This window comes from Zea mays, chromosome 9, assembly GCF_902167145.1.
Source record: "Zea mays cultivar B73 chromosome 9, Zm-B73-REFERENCE-NAM-5.0, whole genome shotgun sequence".
NCBI lineage: Eukaryota > Viridiplantae > Streptophyta > Magnoliopsida > Poales > Poaceae > Zea > Zea mays.
This window is the reverse complement of record NC_050104.1, coordinates 123,847,261-123,860,893: the sequence shown is the minus strand read 5'-3', so window position 1 is coordinate 123,860,893 and position 13,633 is coordinate 123,847,261. Positions and strand designations below refer to the sequence as shown.

At 42.9% G+C, this 13,633-nt stretch overlaps 1 protein-coding gene across 1 annotated transcript; it reads left to right on the top strand.

Moving 5' to 3' along the window:
• Nucleotides 1-933: 933 nt before the first annotated feature.
• LOC103638977 (uncharacterized) lies at nucleotides 934-13,263 on the top strand. Its single transcript, XM_008661761.2, has 14 exons — nucleotides 934-1,690; nucleotides 2,064-2,150; nucleotides 2,339-2,439; nucleotides 2,543-2,593; nucleotides 2,871-3,048; nucleotides 3,130-3,444; nucleotides 4,100-4,303; nucleotides 4,379-4,867; nucleotides 4,973-5,182; nucleotides 5,597-5,785; nucleotides 11,694-11,845; nucleotides 12,062-12,214; nucleotides 12,305-12,386; nucleotides 12,480-13,263. The coding sequence occupies exons 1-14, from the start codon at nucleotides 1,286-1,288 to the stop codon at nucleotides 12,867-12,869; spliced, it is 3,006 nt and encodes a 1,001-aa protein (XP_008659983.1). The 5' UTR covers nucleotides 934-1,285; the 3' UTR covers nucleotides 12,870-13,263.
• The last annotated feature ends 370 nt before the right edge of the window (nucleotides 13,264-13,633 follow it).

Below are 13,633 nucleotides of genomic sequence, written 5' to 3'. Positions count from 1 at the left end.
CAATAATATATATTTTTTAAAACTATATTTTTCAACTGTCATTGACAATGATATAGTTTGAATACAATGTTATAAATTAAGTTATGCTATAATTTTTTGGGTAGAAAGTGAAATTTTCAATACTCTAAAAATATCATAGTATCTAGAATACCATAGTTTTGAAATATAGTTTTAGGAAACCAATCAAACACCTCAATAAAATACTCTAGTATTTTTTTAGAGCATCTCCAACAACGCGATCTATAAAAACACCCTATAATTTAAAAATAAATAAATTTATATGATCTAAGATATTAACAAAATATTCTGCTCTAACAGTAAAGCCCTAAATCTAGATTATAGGGCAGTCCACTACGGTATAATATATTTGAGGTATTTGAGAGGATGTCATATATGTTTTTGACAAAATTTTACTAAATTAGACACTGTTAGAATAGTTTTTCCTATATATAGCCCTCTTGACGATGGAGAGGTCGATAGGCTCACATCTAACGCCAGACACTGACTGCGCTGGATGTGAGCCTATCGACCTCTCCATCGTCGCATTGTCTGGCGCGCGCCAAGCGCAGGGTCACCGTCACCGTGTGGTTGCGTTGAGGAGGTGAGGTGAGAAGAATTAAGGGGTACATGGACGTTAGGCTATGACGAGTGGGCCCAGTTGAACATATAACGGTAGCAATAACGGCGATGGCATTGAAGGAACCCAAAATCTAAATTGATGGCATATAAGGATTCGGTATAGATTTTAATGGCGCTCAGGGAATTTTCTCTAGTAGTTTCCGTCTCCGGCACAAAGAAACTACCCCAATGGCGCCGTCTGTGTTCGTGTAGCACAAAGAAAGATACGGCGTGGCGTACGTATCCATGTCCGACATGATATATCCTACAGTCTACAGATACTCTCTAGCTACGGGGAAATATCGTTTGAGCTCCGCTCGGTATTCTAGCTCGGGCTCGGTCGCCTCGCCACAGAGATCCATTCATCCGTGTGCCACCTTCTTCGGCGCAGCGGCGGTTGCTTTGCCCGATCTCAACCCGCGTCCTCGTCAGTCCTCAGTTCCTCACTTCTCCCCTCCTCGGCACGGGCCACCTCGCCACTCCCGAGTCCGGGCCCGCCGCGCCACCTGACCGACTCGACCGCGGCTCGCATCGGGACGCGTCCGACTCCCATGTAACAGCAGCTGGTCAGCAACAACGAGCAGCTCCTCACCCTCACTGGCAGGACCCGACCGACTCGCCCTTTGCCGCTCCGCTCCGATCGCCGCCGCCGCGGGGTTGCATTCCAATGTGGCGGCGCGGGGCGCACGCCGACGCCGCGCACCATCTCCCCACCGCGGGCCCGGGAGCGTCCTCCTCCTCCACCGCCGCCGCCTCCGCGGGCGCGGCCGCAGCGCGGAGACGGCGGCGCCCAGGGCTGCCCTGCCGCCCGAGCCACCTCTTCTTCGCGCTCCTCGTGGCACTCTTCACCGCCTCCCTGCTAGTGGTCTGGCAGCTGCTCCCCATCGGCGACGGCGACGCAGCGGAGGGGGACGGGGAGGCGCCGCCGCGCCTTCAAGGAGGCGAAGCCGGACCGATGCGGTTCTCGTCCTCCAGCCTGGCGCTGCGCGCGTTCGACGGCGAGAGCCGGCTCGAGGCCGCGAGATCCGGGCGGCGGCTGTGGGCCAGCCTCGCGCCCGTCAGAGTAGCGCTCGTGAGTGCTCCACTACCATTTTCGCGGCAGCACCTGTGAATTTTGGTAACGTTGAAAGATGCCTAGTTTTTTTAATGGTGTAATAGAGCTCTCCTGGGATTTAGTAATGTAATGCGGCGCGCTGGTCAGAGTTTAGTATTCGATGGAGGAACAGACATGCTTACCTAGATATATGCATGTCATGTATATCAGAATTTAGTATTCGATGGAGAAACAGACATGCTTACCTAGATATATGCATGCCATGTATATTGTATTGTTTGCGTGTTTTGCTGTTTCTTTATTAGTCAGGTCTACCGCCGCATATTCATTCAATTTTTATAATGCTAAAATGCATGTCATAGAGAGTTGCCTTTGGCTCCGGTTGTTTCAGGCTGTTGGAAATATGAACATAGATGCACAATCTCTGATGCTTGCAACTGTTGCGAAAAGTCTTGTGAGTCTGGGCTACGAGGTTGAGGTGAGTTTACACGCAACACTATTTTCCACAGGTTGCAAAATGCCTACTAGTTTGGTGGGTTTGCCATTCGGTTGTGATATTGTACCCTTGAGCTTGTGAAACTTGTTTTCATTGGTGACCATTCTTGATTTTTTCGATGTTGACAATACTTTATACCCCATGCCACTCATGGTGTTGCCATGGATCAGGTTTTAGCATTTACAGATGGGAAAGCTCGTGATATTTGGGAAAATATTTGTCTTGTAAATGTTGTGAACACTGGGGCTTTGAAATCTGTTGACTGGTCACAGTGAGTTGCTAATACTTTAAAATTCGAATATTTTCACTGCTATTCTTATTCCATGTCTTATTCATCTATTACCCTTCTTTTTTCTCTGTTCCTAATTTTGTAGGTACAATGCTGTGCTAGTAAGCTCTCTCGAAGGGAAAGGGGTTGTTTCAATGTGAGAATTCTTCTATAACATGTCTTATGCTCCAGGGTTGGCATGTAATAAAACACAATTTGCTAATGAAAAAACGGCTTAGATGTTTGCATTCCATTGTGTGTGTGTGGGGGGGGGGGGGGGGAGAACAGCTGATGTACTCATTGTTTTGTGAATTTATTTATTCCATTATATGACCTTTCATTTTGTTCATGTAAAATTCGTTTCTTGGAATTCATTTCCATTTTTTCTGTAGCAGTTCTTTGTTTGGCACTTAGCACATTCATATTGTTTTCAGTCTTATGCAGGAACCTTTTCGGCTTCTACCAGTGATTTGGCTTATACATGAAGACACTCTTGGACAATATCTTAGAAGTTATGCAAAGTTACATGATTCTATTCAAAATGTCATTGAAGATTGGAGGACTCATTTTAATGCATGCGCTTATGTTGTTTTTCCAGATAGCTACCATCCTGTATGTACCACCATCAACTCAATACTGTATAATAATTTATGAAATGCAATTTATGTCTGACATAAAGCTATTTGATTTCAGTTGTTGTACTCGCCTCTTGATTCTGGTAACTTTTTAGTGATTTCTGGTTCTCCAGTTGATATCTGGTCTGCTAAAAGATTTGGCTCATCACATTCTGACGAAACTACAAGAAAGCAGCATGGGATTGAAAAAGATGATGTTGTTATTTTGGTTGTTGGAAGCTACTTATTTTTTGATGATTTACCATGGGATTATGTCACAGTCATGCGTGCATCAGCTACACAAATTTTGGATATAGCAAAAACTAAAAATCTGAGGGTGCAGTTTGTTTTTTTCTGTGGAAATGGCTCTGATGCCTACAACTCTGCTTTCCAGGTAATGAATATTCCACAAATTAGACAGTGGCCTTTGGGAGAAATACCTTGCTATTGAAAAATTCCAAGAAATACCATTTGTACTTCAGTGATGGGTTTTCTTTATGTCATCTGCTTGAGGAGACAATATCATTACCATATTGTGCCCATGGAAGCATCCTTTTAAAGTCAAAAGTAACTGGCAGAACTTGGCCAGACCTTCATATTTTTCCTTTACTACATGATTTTTTTGGCATTTAAAGTAACTATGCATTGCATTTGTGAACTTCACTAAAGCAAGATCTTGAATTTCTTAAGCCTTCAAGCTTGTATGTTTTGTTGGACATGCTTTTAGCTGGCTAACCTTTTTATTTCTAATGAATATTTATCCTCTAGTTAATTACTTGGGCACTTTACTTTGCGGTAACCTCATATGTTTTTTTGTCAAACAATGCAGAAAGCTTGACATGACACACACACCAGCCTTTTCACAAGATTACATGGTGACCACACATATTAGATGAAATAAACACCCTTCTTGTCCCTGCTCTCTCCCTCTATGTTATTTTTTTCTTCAAAAACATTTTAGAATGGGCTCTTGTTCGTCTGTTTAGTAATTCATTCTTCCCGTGTTTACAAATTCACGTGCTAATATAATCCTAATGTCTGTTTTACAGGAACTTACCTCACACATGGGGTTACCTGATGTCTCCATAAAGCGATTTTCTGTGACTCATGATATTAGAAACCTGTTAATGTTTGTGGATGTTGTTCTCTATGGATCTTTAAGACAAGAACCTGTCTTCCCTCCTTTGTTATTGCTGTCCATGTCCTCCGAAATTCCAGTTGTTGCACCAAATCTTACTGTTATAACAAAATATGTATGCCACTCGATCGAATTCTTAATAATTCACTTGTAAATCTTTGCCACTACTTTTGACAATTTGTTGTTCCAGGTCAGTGATGGTGTCCATGGATTCCTTTTCGATTCTGCTGACCCAAGCACGATTTCTTCAGCTTTCATACAAATTTTAGGAGAAAAAAAGCTTTTGGATACTGCCTATTCTGTTGCTCTGGAAGGGAAGCTACTTTCCAAGAACATGTTAGCACATGATTGTATCAAAGCTCATGTTAAGCTTCTTGAAAGTGTTATTCATTTTCCTTCTTATGCAAAATTGCCATCTTCTGTTTCTAAAGTTCAAGAACGAACATGGTTGTGGGATCCTTTCGAGTTGAAAGCTGCACTAGAAAATAGTTTGTTGGAAGATGAAAGCCATGCCAGCACAAAGGCTGTTGATATTCTTAGAGAATTCTCTCAAAGTAACCAAACAACTTATGCTGATACAAATGATACTTCTTCATATGATTACCCTCGTTTGTCCGATTGGTATGATTTAGGTGAAATTGAAATCTTTGAAGACATTGAGAGGAGAGAAATGGAGGAGGCAAGTTTTACCCCCTTTTTTGGGAAGACCTCTCTAATCTTGTCCAATGATATTTTCTTTTTCTAAATTGGCAAACTAAATCAAATATGCTGTTTTGCAATGTAGATTGATGAAAGGGTGGAAAGACCTTTGTTATCATGGGATGAAGTGTACAAAAACGCTCGTAAATCAGAAAGGCTAAAGTCAGAAGGAAATGAACGTGACGAAGGTGAACTAGAAAGGACTGGGCAACCTGTGTGTATATATGAGATCTATAGTGGAGAGGGGGCATGGCCATTTTTACACCATGGATCTTTGTATCGTGGTGTTACACTTGTAAGTCTCGGCAAGTTTATTTCACTGCATGTCTTATCCAGAAGCTCATATCATTTCCCACTTTTCACGAGATGCTCGATAATATTATGTCATTTAGTTTTCATCATCTCTACCACTTAATATTTGAGATATTTATACTATGTACTGGGGAAGCATCGGCCTAGTTCAGTCTGTATGCATTATTGAACATACACTGGTGTCCTCTACTTAAATATATTTCATCAAGTCGCCATCACCATGATTCAGCCTGAGTTTTGTTTGAACTGATTGTCTGATACACTAAATGATCAATAGTTAGTAGCATTTGGAGTGCTTTCTATTTATTAATACATATAGGAATTCCCTCCACAGCAGTTAATATTCTGTGCACGTGTTTATTCAAAGCTTATGCCTATTTTTGCATATTATCTCAAGTCGAAAGGAGGAAGGCGACCAAGATCAGATGATGTTGATGCTGTTACCAGGCTTTCAGTTCTAGACAACCCATACTATCGAGATCTTCTTTGTGAATTTGGTGCTATATTTGCCATTGCAAACAGAGTCGATACTGTACATAAGTTACCATGGATAGGTTTCCAGTCATGGCGGGCTGCTGGAAGAAAGGTACCACTTTTACCTTTTAAATAGAACTTTGTGTCTGTTTTGGTCATATTGGTCATGCCAGCTTCCTTAGAAAAATTTACTCTTTGAGAAAAAGGACATGATATGTATCACTCTTGAAACCCTTCACACTGACTTGCCAAGCCATTACTTGACATCCCTAAACAATTAAAACCAGAGCACAACCCCTAGGTTGAGCCCACCTCACTCTCAATTTGGTGTTGAAGTGGTTTGATCACAAGCCTTGAGTCACCATCCCAGTCGTTCTAGGTGCATGCAACTAGTTGTGAACTTAGCATACAAGTCTAATAATATCAGTTTCAATATCCTGCTTCCCTTGCTATAATGTCTCTCTCTAATAATATCAGTAACAGCAATGTTGCAAGGATGTCCTCCATGCTCCAGTCAAAGCTCGCCATGGGTGACTTGACTGTCTGGGACTCCTACACACCTGTCCTCAGCACTATGTTGATATGAATTCAGCTCCATAAGGCAAGTTCATGCTGCTCTCCCTCGTCACTAAACTGCTCCTAATCTGACACAGATGTGCTGCCTCCCAATCTGGTCAACCTAGAATTCATCGCGCATCCCAACTTTGACATTGTCCTCTGCAGTTTCCTGTGCTGGTGCATATCCCCAAGTTCAGTGCGTTACACATGCAACAATCATGACAACCTGAACCCAATTGCTCTTGGTGCTGCTGAGGCTCCATCTCATGTGTGACTATTTGAAGCATCAGATTTCAGTGATCTTGCCATGTCCGTTCTTGACAGTTCCTAGATCTTTGTCAGGTTCAGATTGAAACGATCCATCTAGAGTTCTGATGCTCTTCTGCCCCAGGGCTCAGACATTGTATCAAAGAAGACCTTATTATGAATTGCACTATATTCAATATGAGGGCACTAGGCTTGAATATATACACTGATACAGGATAGGATAGAGTCCGCGTACAATAAGGAGTCTACATATGAGACCGAATACAACAAGGACACATGCATAGGCATCTAACACCCCTCCTCAAACCCAAGGTAGATCGTGCACACTGAGTTTGAAGAGATAAAACCTCTATGTCGAACTTTGGTCTGCGCCTTCATGACGAAATTGGCCAACTGAAGCTTTGAAGGCACCTAGCGAAGACCAATCGAACTGTGCACACATGTAATAGGCATCAACACCTATAGGCTTAGTAAGCTCATGCTTGATCGGATCACTAGCAATATTGATAGCACATGTACTGTTAGACAAAAGAGGATTTGACATAGAAATAGAAACACCACAATCCTCAAGCAACTACCTTAACCAAATAATCTCTGTAGTCACAAGAGCCATAGCATGCAACTCAGTCTTTGCATCTTAGCGAGAAACTGCTACATGCTTCTTAGTCTTCCAAGCAATGAGGGAACCACCAAGAAAAATAAAATAGACAGAAAGAGATTTATAATCAGAGGAATCACTAGCCCAGGTAACATCACAATAAGCCTGAAGCTGTAAAGAGCTATGGTGTGAAAAAAATAGGTGTCTAGATATAGTCCCACGAAAATATTGTAGGACATGAAGCAAGTGACTATATTGGAGCTGGGTGGGAGCGAAAACAAACTAATTTAGAATATGTACAGATTATGAAATGTTAGGACAAGTGACACCAAGGTAAATAAGAATCCTTACAATATGTTGATAACTCCTCAAGAGGTTCACCATCCATGGCACGAAGGTGAACATTGAGTTCCATAGGAGTCTCAACTGTCCGCTGATCAGTCCACTGATCATTAAGAGAAGCCCAACCAAGAAGATCATGAATGTACTTCTCTTAGACAGATAAAAATCCTTAGATGAAGAGAACTCTATCCCAAGAAAATAATGAAGAGGACCAAGATCAGATATGAGAAACTTTTCACTAAGACATGCCTTGACAAATGCTATGTACACATATCATCAACATAGAGAAGAGTCAAACCACGAGATGAAGTATGCATAAAAAGCGCAGGATCATGAGCACTGGCAGAGAAACCAGCCACAATGATCACAGACGCAAAGCGCCCGAAATCAACCATGTGAAGCTTGCTTGAGGCCATAAAGGGAGCGCCGCAGGTGACAAACCATGCCCACAGGACAGAATACCTAGGCGGTGGTTTCATCTAGACCTCTTCACGCAGGTCACCATTAAGAAAGGCAGTCTTCACATTAAGTTGAGAGGTGTACCACTCACGAATAAAGGCCACAACAAGAAGACTGTGAACAATGTGCATGTGAGCAATAGGCACAAAAGTCTCATCATAGTCATGACCTTGTTTGTGCTAGAAGGGCGATTAGGCTAGCCTTATAATGTTACGAAAGCCAATAATATTGTAGGTCGAGGTACGTAACGCGCGATAGCTGGCCCAATAGCACTCTGCAAGACACAGGAATGAAGTCCAAGGGACGGGTTAAATCGAGGCGTGAGCACACTCAGCCTCGCCTTAAGACCAGAAGTTTTGGATACTGGTCCATGAGGCATCATGAAGAGTGGGTCGACCTGCAAGATCACCCATGCAGCAGACTCGAGGGCCTCCTTCAGGGCCCGAGGAAAGGCATACCCCCTACTGCTACTAAGACATGCTCTAGGATCCCTAGGTGCCCCGAGGTGCGAAGGGCCCCAGGGGCTTATACCGTCATATGTCCCAGGGCGCGAGAAGCTCAGGGGCTTATTACCGTCAGATGCCTCGGGGGTGCGAGGGACCCGAGGGCCTCGGGGGCTTACACTTGTACGCCATGTCATGTGGTCTAGTAGGCTTAGTCAGGAGCACCCTTGTATGTACTGTAGTTAGTGTCGAAGTTCTTCATTAATCAAGGTCAAGAATTTGGAGGCTTGGGTATATTAAATCTGCGATTGATGAATTGGGCTCTTAGATTACGCTGGCTCTGGCTGGAAAAAACCGATACTGACAGACCTTGGGCATCCTTTAAAATAAATGCTCATCCTTCAGTAAAGGCCTTCTTCTCGGTAGCAATCTCCTCGGTGGTGGGCAACGGCAGAAACACTTTGTTTTGGACAGATAATTGGATCGATGGACAAAGTCTATGTCAGCTGGCCCCTCATTTGGTCCAGATGGTCTCTTCTAGGGCTAGAATGAGGAATGTCCACGATGCCCTCATCTCAAGGAGCTGGGTCCATGATATTAGAGGAGCTATCACTGTAAATGTTTTGTCTGACTTCCTCAAGGTTTGGGACCTCACTACAGACTGGGTCTTAACACCAGATCAGGAGGATAAACATTGCTGGAGGCTTTCAAGCTCAGGATTATATTCGGCCAAATCAGCATATACCGGTTTCTTTCTTGGAGCAACAACTTTTAAACCCTGGAAAAGGATTTGGAAATCATGGGCTCCAAATAAATGCAAGTTCTTCATGTGGCTCGTGGCCCACGATCGCTGCTGGACAGCGGATCGACTTGCAAAAAGAGGACTGCCTCACCCTCAATTTTGTATACTTTGTGATCAAGAGGAAGAAACGATAAACCACTTGCTGGTTTCCTGTGTTTTTTCTCGGGCTGTCTGGTTTCAGATGATGAAATCTGTTGGGTTGCAGCATCTTGCTCCTAACCCTGCGTGCTCCTCCTTTGAAGATTGGTGGGAAGGGATTGCTGCATTTTCTGCTGGTCCAGTAAACTCAGGGCTGCACAAGGGCTTGAACTCTTTGATCATTATTGGTGCTTGGGCCATCTGGAATCACCGCAATAGCTGTGTTTTTAATGGTGTGCAGCCTAGTCAAAGCATGGTCATCAATTGGGTCAAGGAGGAGGCTCATCTCTGGTATAGGGCTGGAGCCAGGGATTTATCTAACATCCTTATGCTCCAGTAATTTCAGTAATTTCAGTGGGTATTCTTTAATTTTAGTCTCCATGGTCGCGGGAGTAGATGTCTTTTGTTGTTGTTGATGTTAATTCTCTCCTTCTCCCTATAGCCTAGTGTTTGTGGGTTCGTATGGAGTTGTACGAGGTTTCCTTGCCTCACCCTTTCTTCTTAATATATTGATACGCAGCTCTCCTGCGTTTTCGAAAAAAAAAAGGGAGGCCCTCTGGTCGTAAGGTCTCAAGAGTGTCCTCCAGACCTTTGCAACAGAGTGTCTTTGTATGCTGATGATGTGATCATGTTCTTACATCCAAAAGAATCTGATATACAAATTGTGCTCAAAATCTTAGAGATTTTAGGAGAAGCGACAGGACTGAAAACCAATATCCAAAAAAGCAATGTGTACCCCATTAGTTGTGGAGAAGAACTGGCAACCCTTCAAGAGCAGCTCCCATGTGAGATCTCTTCCTTCACTTGTAAATATCTTGGTCTGCCTTTGTCTCTAAGCAAGCTATATAGGAATCAAACTCTAAGCATAATTGACTGGATAGCTGATCAGTTTCTTGGATGGAAAGCTAACTTAAGTCTAGAGCTGGAAGAAGAGTGCAAGTTCAATATGTTATGACAGGAATGATCATCTACCTTGCAATGGCAGTGGACTTACCTCCAAGAGCTCTCAAGGACATTGACAAAATCAGAAAAGGGTTTTTTGGCATGGAAGAAAAGAGGTCAGAGGGGGACATTGTTTAGTGGCATGAGGGAGAGTGTGCAGGCCAATTGAGTTTGGAGGTCTGGGTATTTTCAGTCTTAAGGAGCTAGGATGGGCTCTGAGAATGAGATGGATGTGGTGGAAAACCTTGGGCAAGACTTCCAATGCATTTTCCCTTGAAGGTGAAATCCTTCTTCTATGCTGCCATTCACACGGAAATTGGCGATGGACGTTCGACACTTTTTTGGGAAGATAGATATATACAGGGAAGAAATGTGAAGGACCTTGTTCCTAGATTGCTGGTAGCTGTGCCAAGGCGAATCCAAAACAGTAGAACTGTCCATGCAGCACTAACAAATATAAGTTGGCTGAATGACATCAAAGGAGCTCTCACGGTGGAAGTCCTTGCTGATTTTCTTGAACTTCGGGATGCAATTCTCATAGTCAACTTATACCCAGATAGAGAGGACAAACACATCTTTAGATTTGCTCATAATGGAAAGTATTCTGCAAAAGCAGCCTACGAAAGTCTCTTCATTGGATCAACGTACTTTGAGCACTGTGAAAGGATTTGGCACTCCTGGTCTCCCCCCCAAAATGCAAAATTTTCTTATGGTTTGCGGCACTGCAGAGATGTTGGACATCTGATAGGCTTCAAAGGAGGGGGTTGGATCACCCAGATCCATGTCCTCTCTGTGACCAGGAACCAGAAACCATTGATCATCTCCTTATTGGATGTGTGCTTGCAAGAAACTACTGGTTTAGGTTGCTGGGACAGGTGGACAGGTTAACCTCCAGGATTTCGCTCCTCAAATGCAAGAAGAGATTGCCATGCTATGGTGGAAAAGTAGTGATCAGCTGCAAGGAATTGCCAGGAAAGGGCTTAACTCGCTTATTAGTCTTGGTTTCTGGATCTTGTGGAATCACCGAAATGACTGTTTTCGATGGTCTTTCTCCCAGTCTTAATGTAGCCATCAAAAGGATAGAGGAAGAGAGGGACTTGTGGGTGTTAGGGGGAGGGGGGGGGGGGGGGCTAAAGTTTGGACCTCCTAACAGCCCCAATCCCAGGTCTTTAGGTCAGGGTAGTCCCTTGTTCCTTCCATGGGTGTTTTTGTTTCTTTGTTTTTGGCCACCGTAATGGGGGCTTTGTTTTTATACCTGTATTGATCCTTTATGGATCATTTTTCCTACTCTTCTTAATGCAATGATGCGCATGTCTCTTGTGCGTTCGAGAAAAAAAACACATAATATAACAGTGAGCATACAAAATGGGATGATAACCATGTATTGGATCTGCTGAGCCTTGAAATAATGAGGTTATTCTTTTTGTTGAGAATGATATAAATATATGTTATCTTAATCTCCTGTTGTCAGGTATCCTTGTCTGAAAGAGCTGAAGAAACCTTAGAGGAAATTACATCTGGAGAAAGTAACGAGGATGTTATATACTACTGGTCACCAATGGATATGGACCAAACTTCTGACTTTTGGTTGACATGTGATTCTCTAAATGCTGGCAATTGCAGGTGCCTTTCGAATGCCCAGCATGTTCCTTTTTTATTTTCTGTTTTCTCCCTTAAACTATGTTTCTAGGAAACAGGCTTTAGGACAACTCAACCACTGGTCCGGACCTTTTCAATCACTTGCTGTACTTTGTGCTACTCATGTTGCGCACTGCACGAGGTCATTATTCCATCTTAATTGTTTGGAACATTATCTTCAACAGTATTTTCTTGTCACAGATCTCTTTTCGAAGATGCATTTAGGGCTATGTATGGATTACCAGAGAATGTCTTGGCCCTTCCACCAATGCCCAATGATGGTGATCATTGGTCTACTCTTCATAGCTGGGTCATGCCCACCCCATCATTTCTGAAATTCATCATGTTCTCAAGGTAACTTCTGACCTCTCATTTTTTCCTTATTATTTTTAAGAGGCGATTCACTTAGGTGTTCATAATATTGGTTTGGGTTGTGTTTTGCAGAATATTTGTTGATTCACTTCATAGCTTGAATGTGAATAGTACTGAAACAACGTCTTGCTTCCTTGGGGCATCAGAACCTGAGGTGACCATATCTTTTCCTTTTCCTTTTGACAACTGCTGATGATATATTTTGATGCAAATGTCAACTAAACTTTATACTCTTGTTTTACCTCAGAGAAGGCACTGTTATTGTCGAATCCTGGAAGTCCTTGTAAATGTCTGGGCTTATCACAGTGGAAGGAAGATGGTCTACCTTAACCCTTTCACTGGGGATACCAGTGAGCAGCATCTGCTCGATAAGAGAAATGGGATGTGGGTAAAGTTCTTCAATTTCACCCTTCTGAAGAGCATGGATGAGGATCTGGCAGAAGAAGCTGATGATGGCATGCATCCTGGAAACGAGCAGTGGCTGTGGCCATTGACTGGTCAGGTGTTCTGGCCTGGTATTGCTGATCGGGAAAGGGAGGAGAAATACATTAAAAAGCTGGATAAAAAGCTCAAGAACAAGGTGAAGTTACTTGAAAGGCAGAAGTCTGGTTACAAGCAGAAGCCCCTGGGACAATGACCATGACTGAAGAGCTAACAATTCAAGATTTTTTTCCTTGCCACGTCCGGTGCATGCACGTGGAAGAAGAGTTGGAGCACAAAAGGCACCGCTGTTGTGAATACGCATTCTTTCTACACCTCATTGATCTCCCTCTCCAAAGATGTTTGGTGAGTCTGGAGGATATTGTCAGGATGGAAAAGCACCATTTTTTTTCCTGTTCGTATAAACAGATTAGATAGGATTTGTTTGGTTCGCTGTCTAATTTACCACACTTTGTCTAACTTTTTTGTCTAAGTTTAGTTTTTCGATTTAAACGACTAACCTTATGTAAAGTGTGACACAGTTAGCCACGAACTAAACAGACCTGTAATGCGCCATATAGTTGAACTGATTCTTTTCTTTGCTTTCCCCATCCGCCATGGAAAGTCAGCTGGACGAGCAGCAAAATTTTGGTAGGGTGACACTAACCATCGTTGTACATGTAAATATCTAGTGCTGTGTGTTTAATTTGGGTATCTCGTCGAAGGCCCGGATAAAAAGCTCGTGATGCGCTGGCTCCCTCGGCTCTATTTTTTTAAAAAAACTAGATGAGCTAGTACCCACATCGTGTCAAGAGCTCCATGGGCGGCAGCGTTGGACATCCATCGGAGCTTGTTTAGGAGCAAAAGGGCTTGTTTAGAAGTAAAGATATATAGGAGTCTAGAGAGTCTAAAATCCCTTTGCTAGAGGAAAAGACTATCTAGTCCTCGATAGATTGTTCTTAAGTCAATAGTAAACATGAA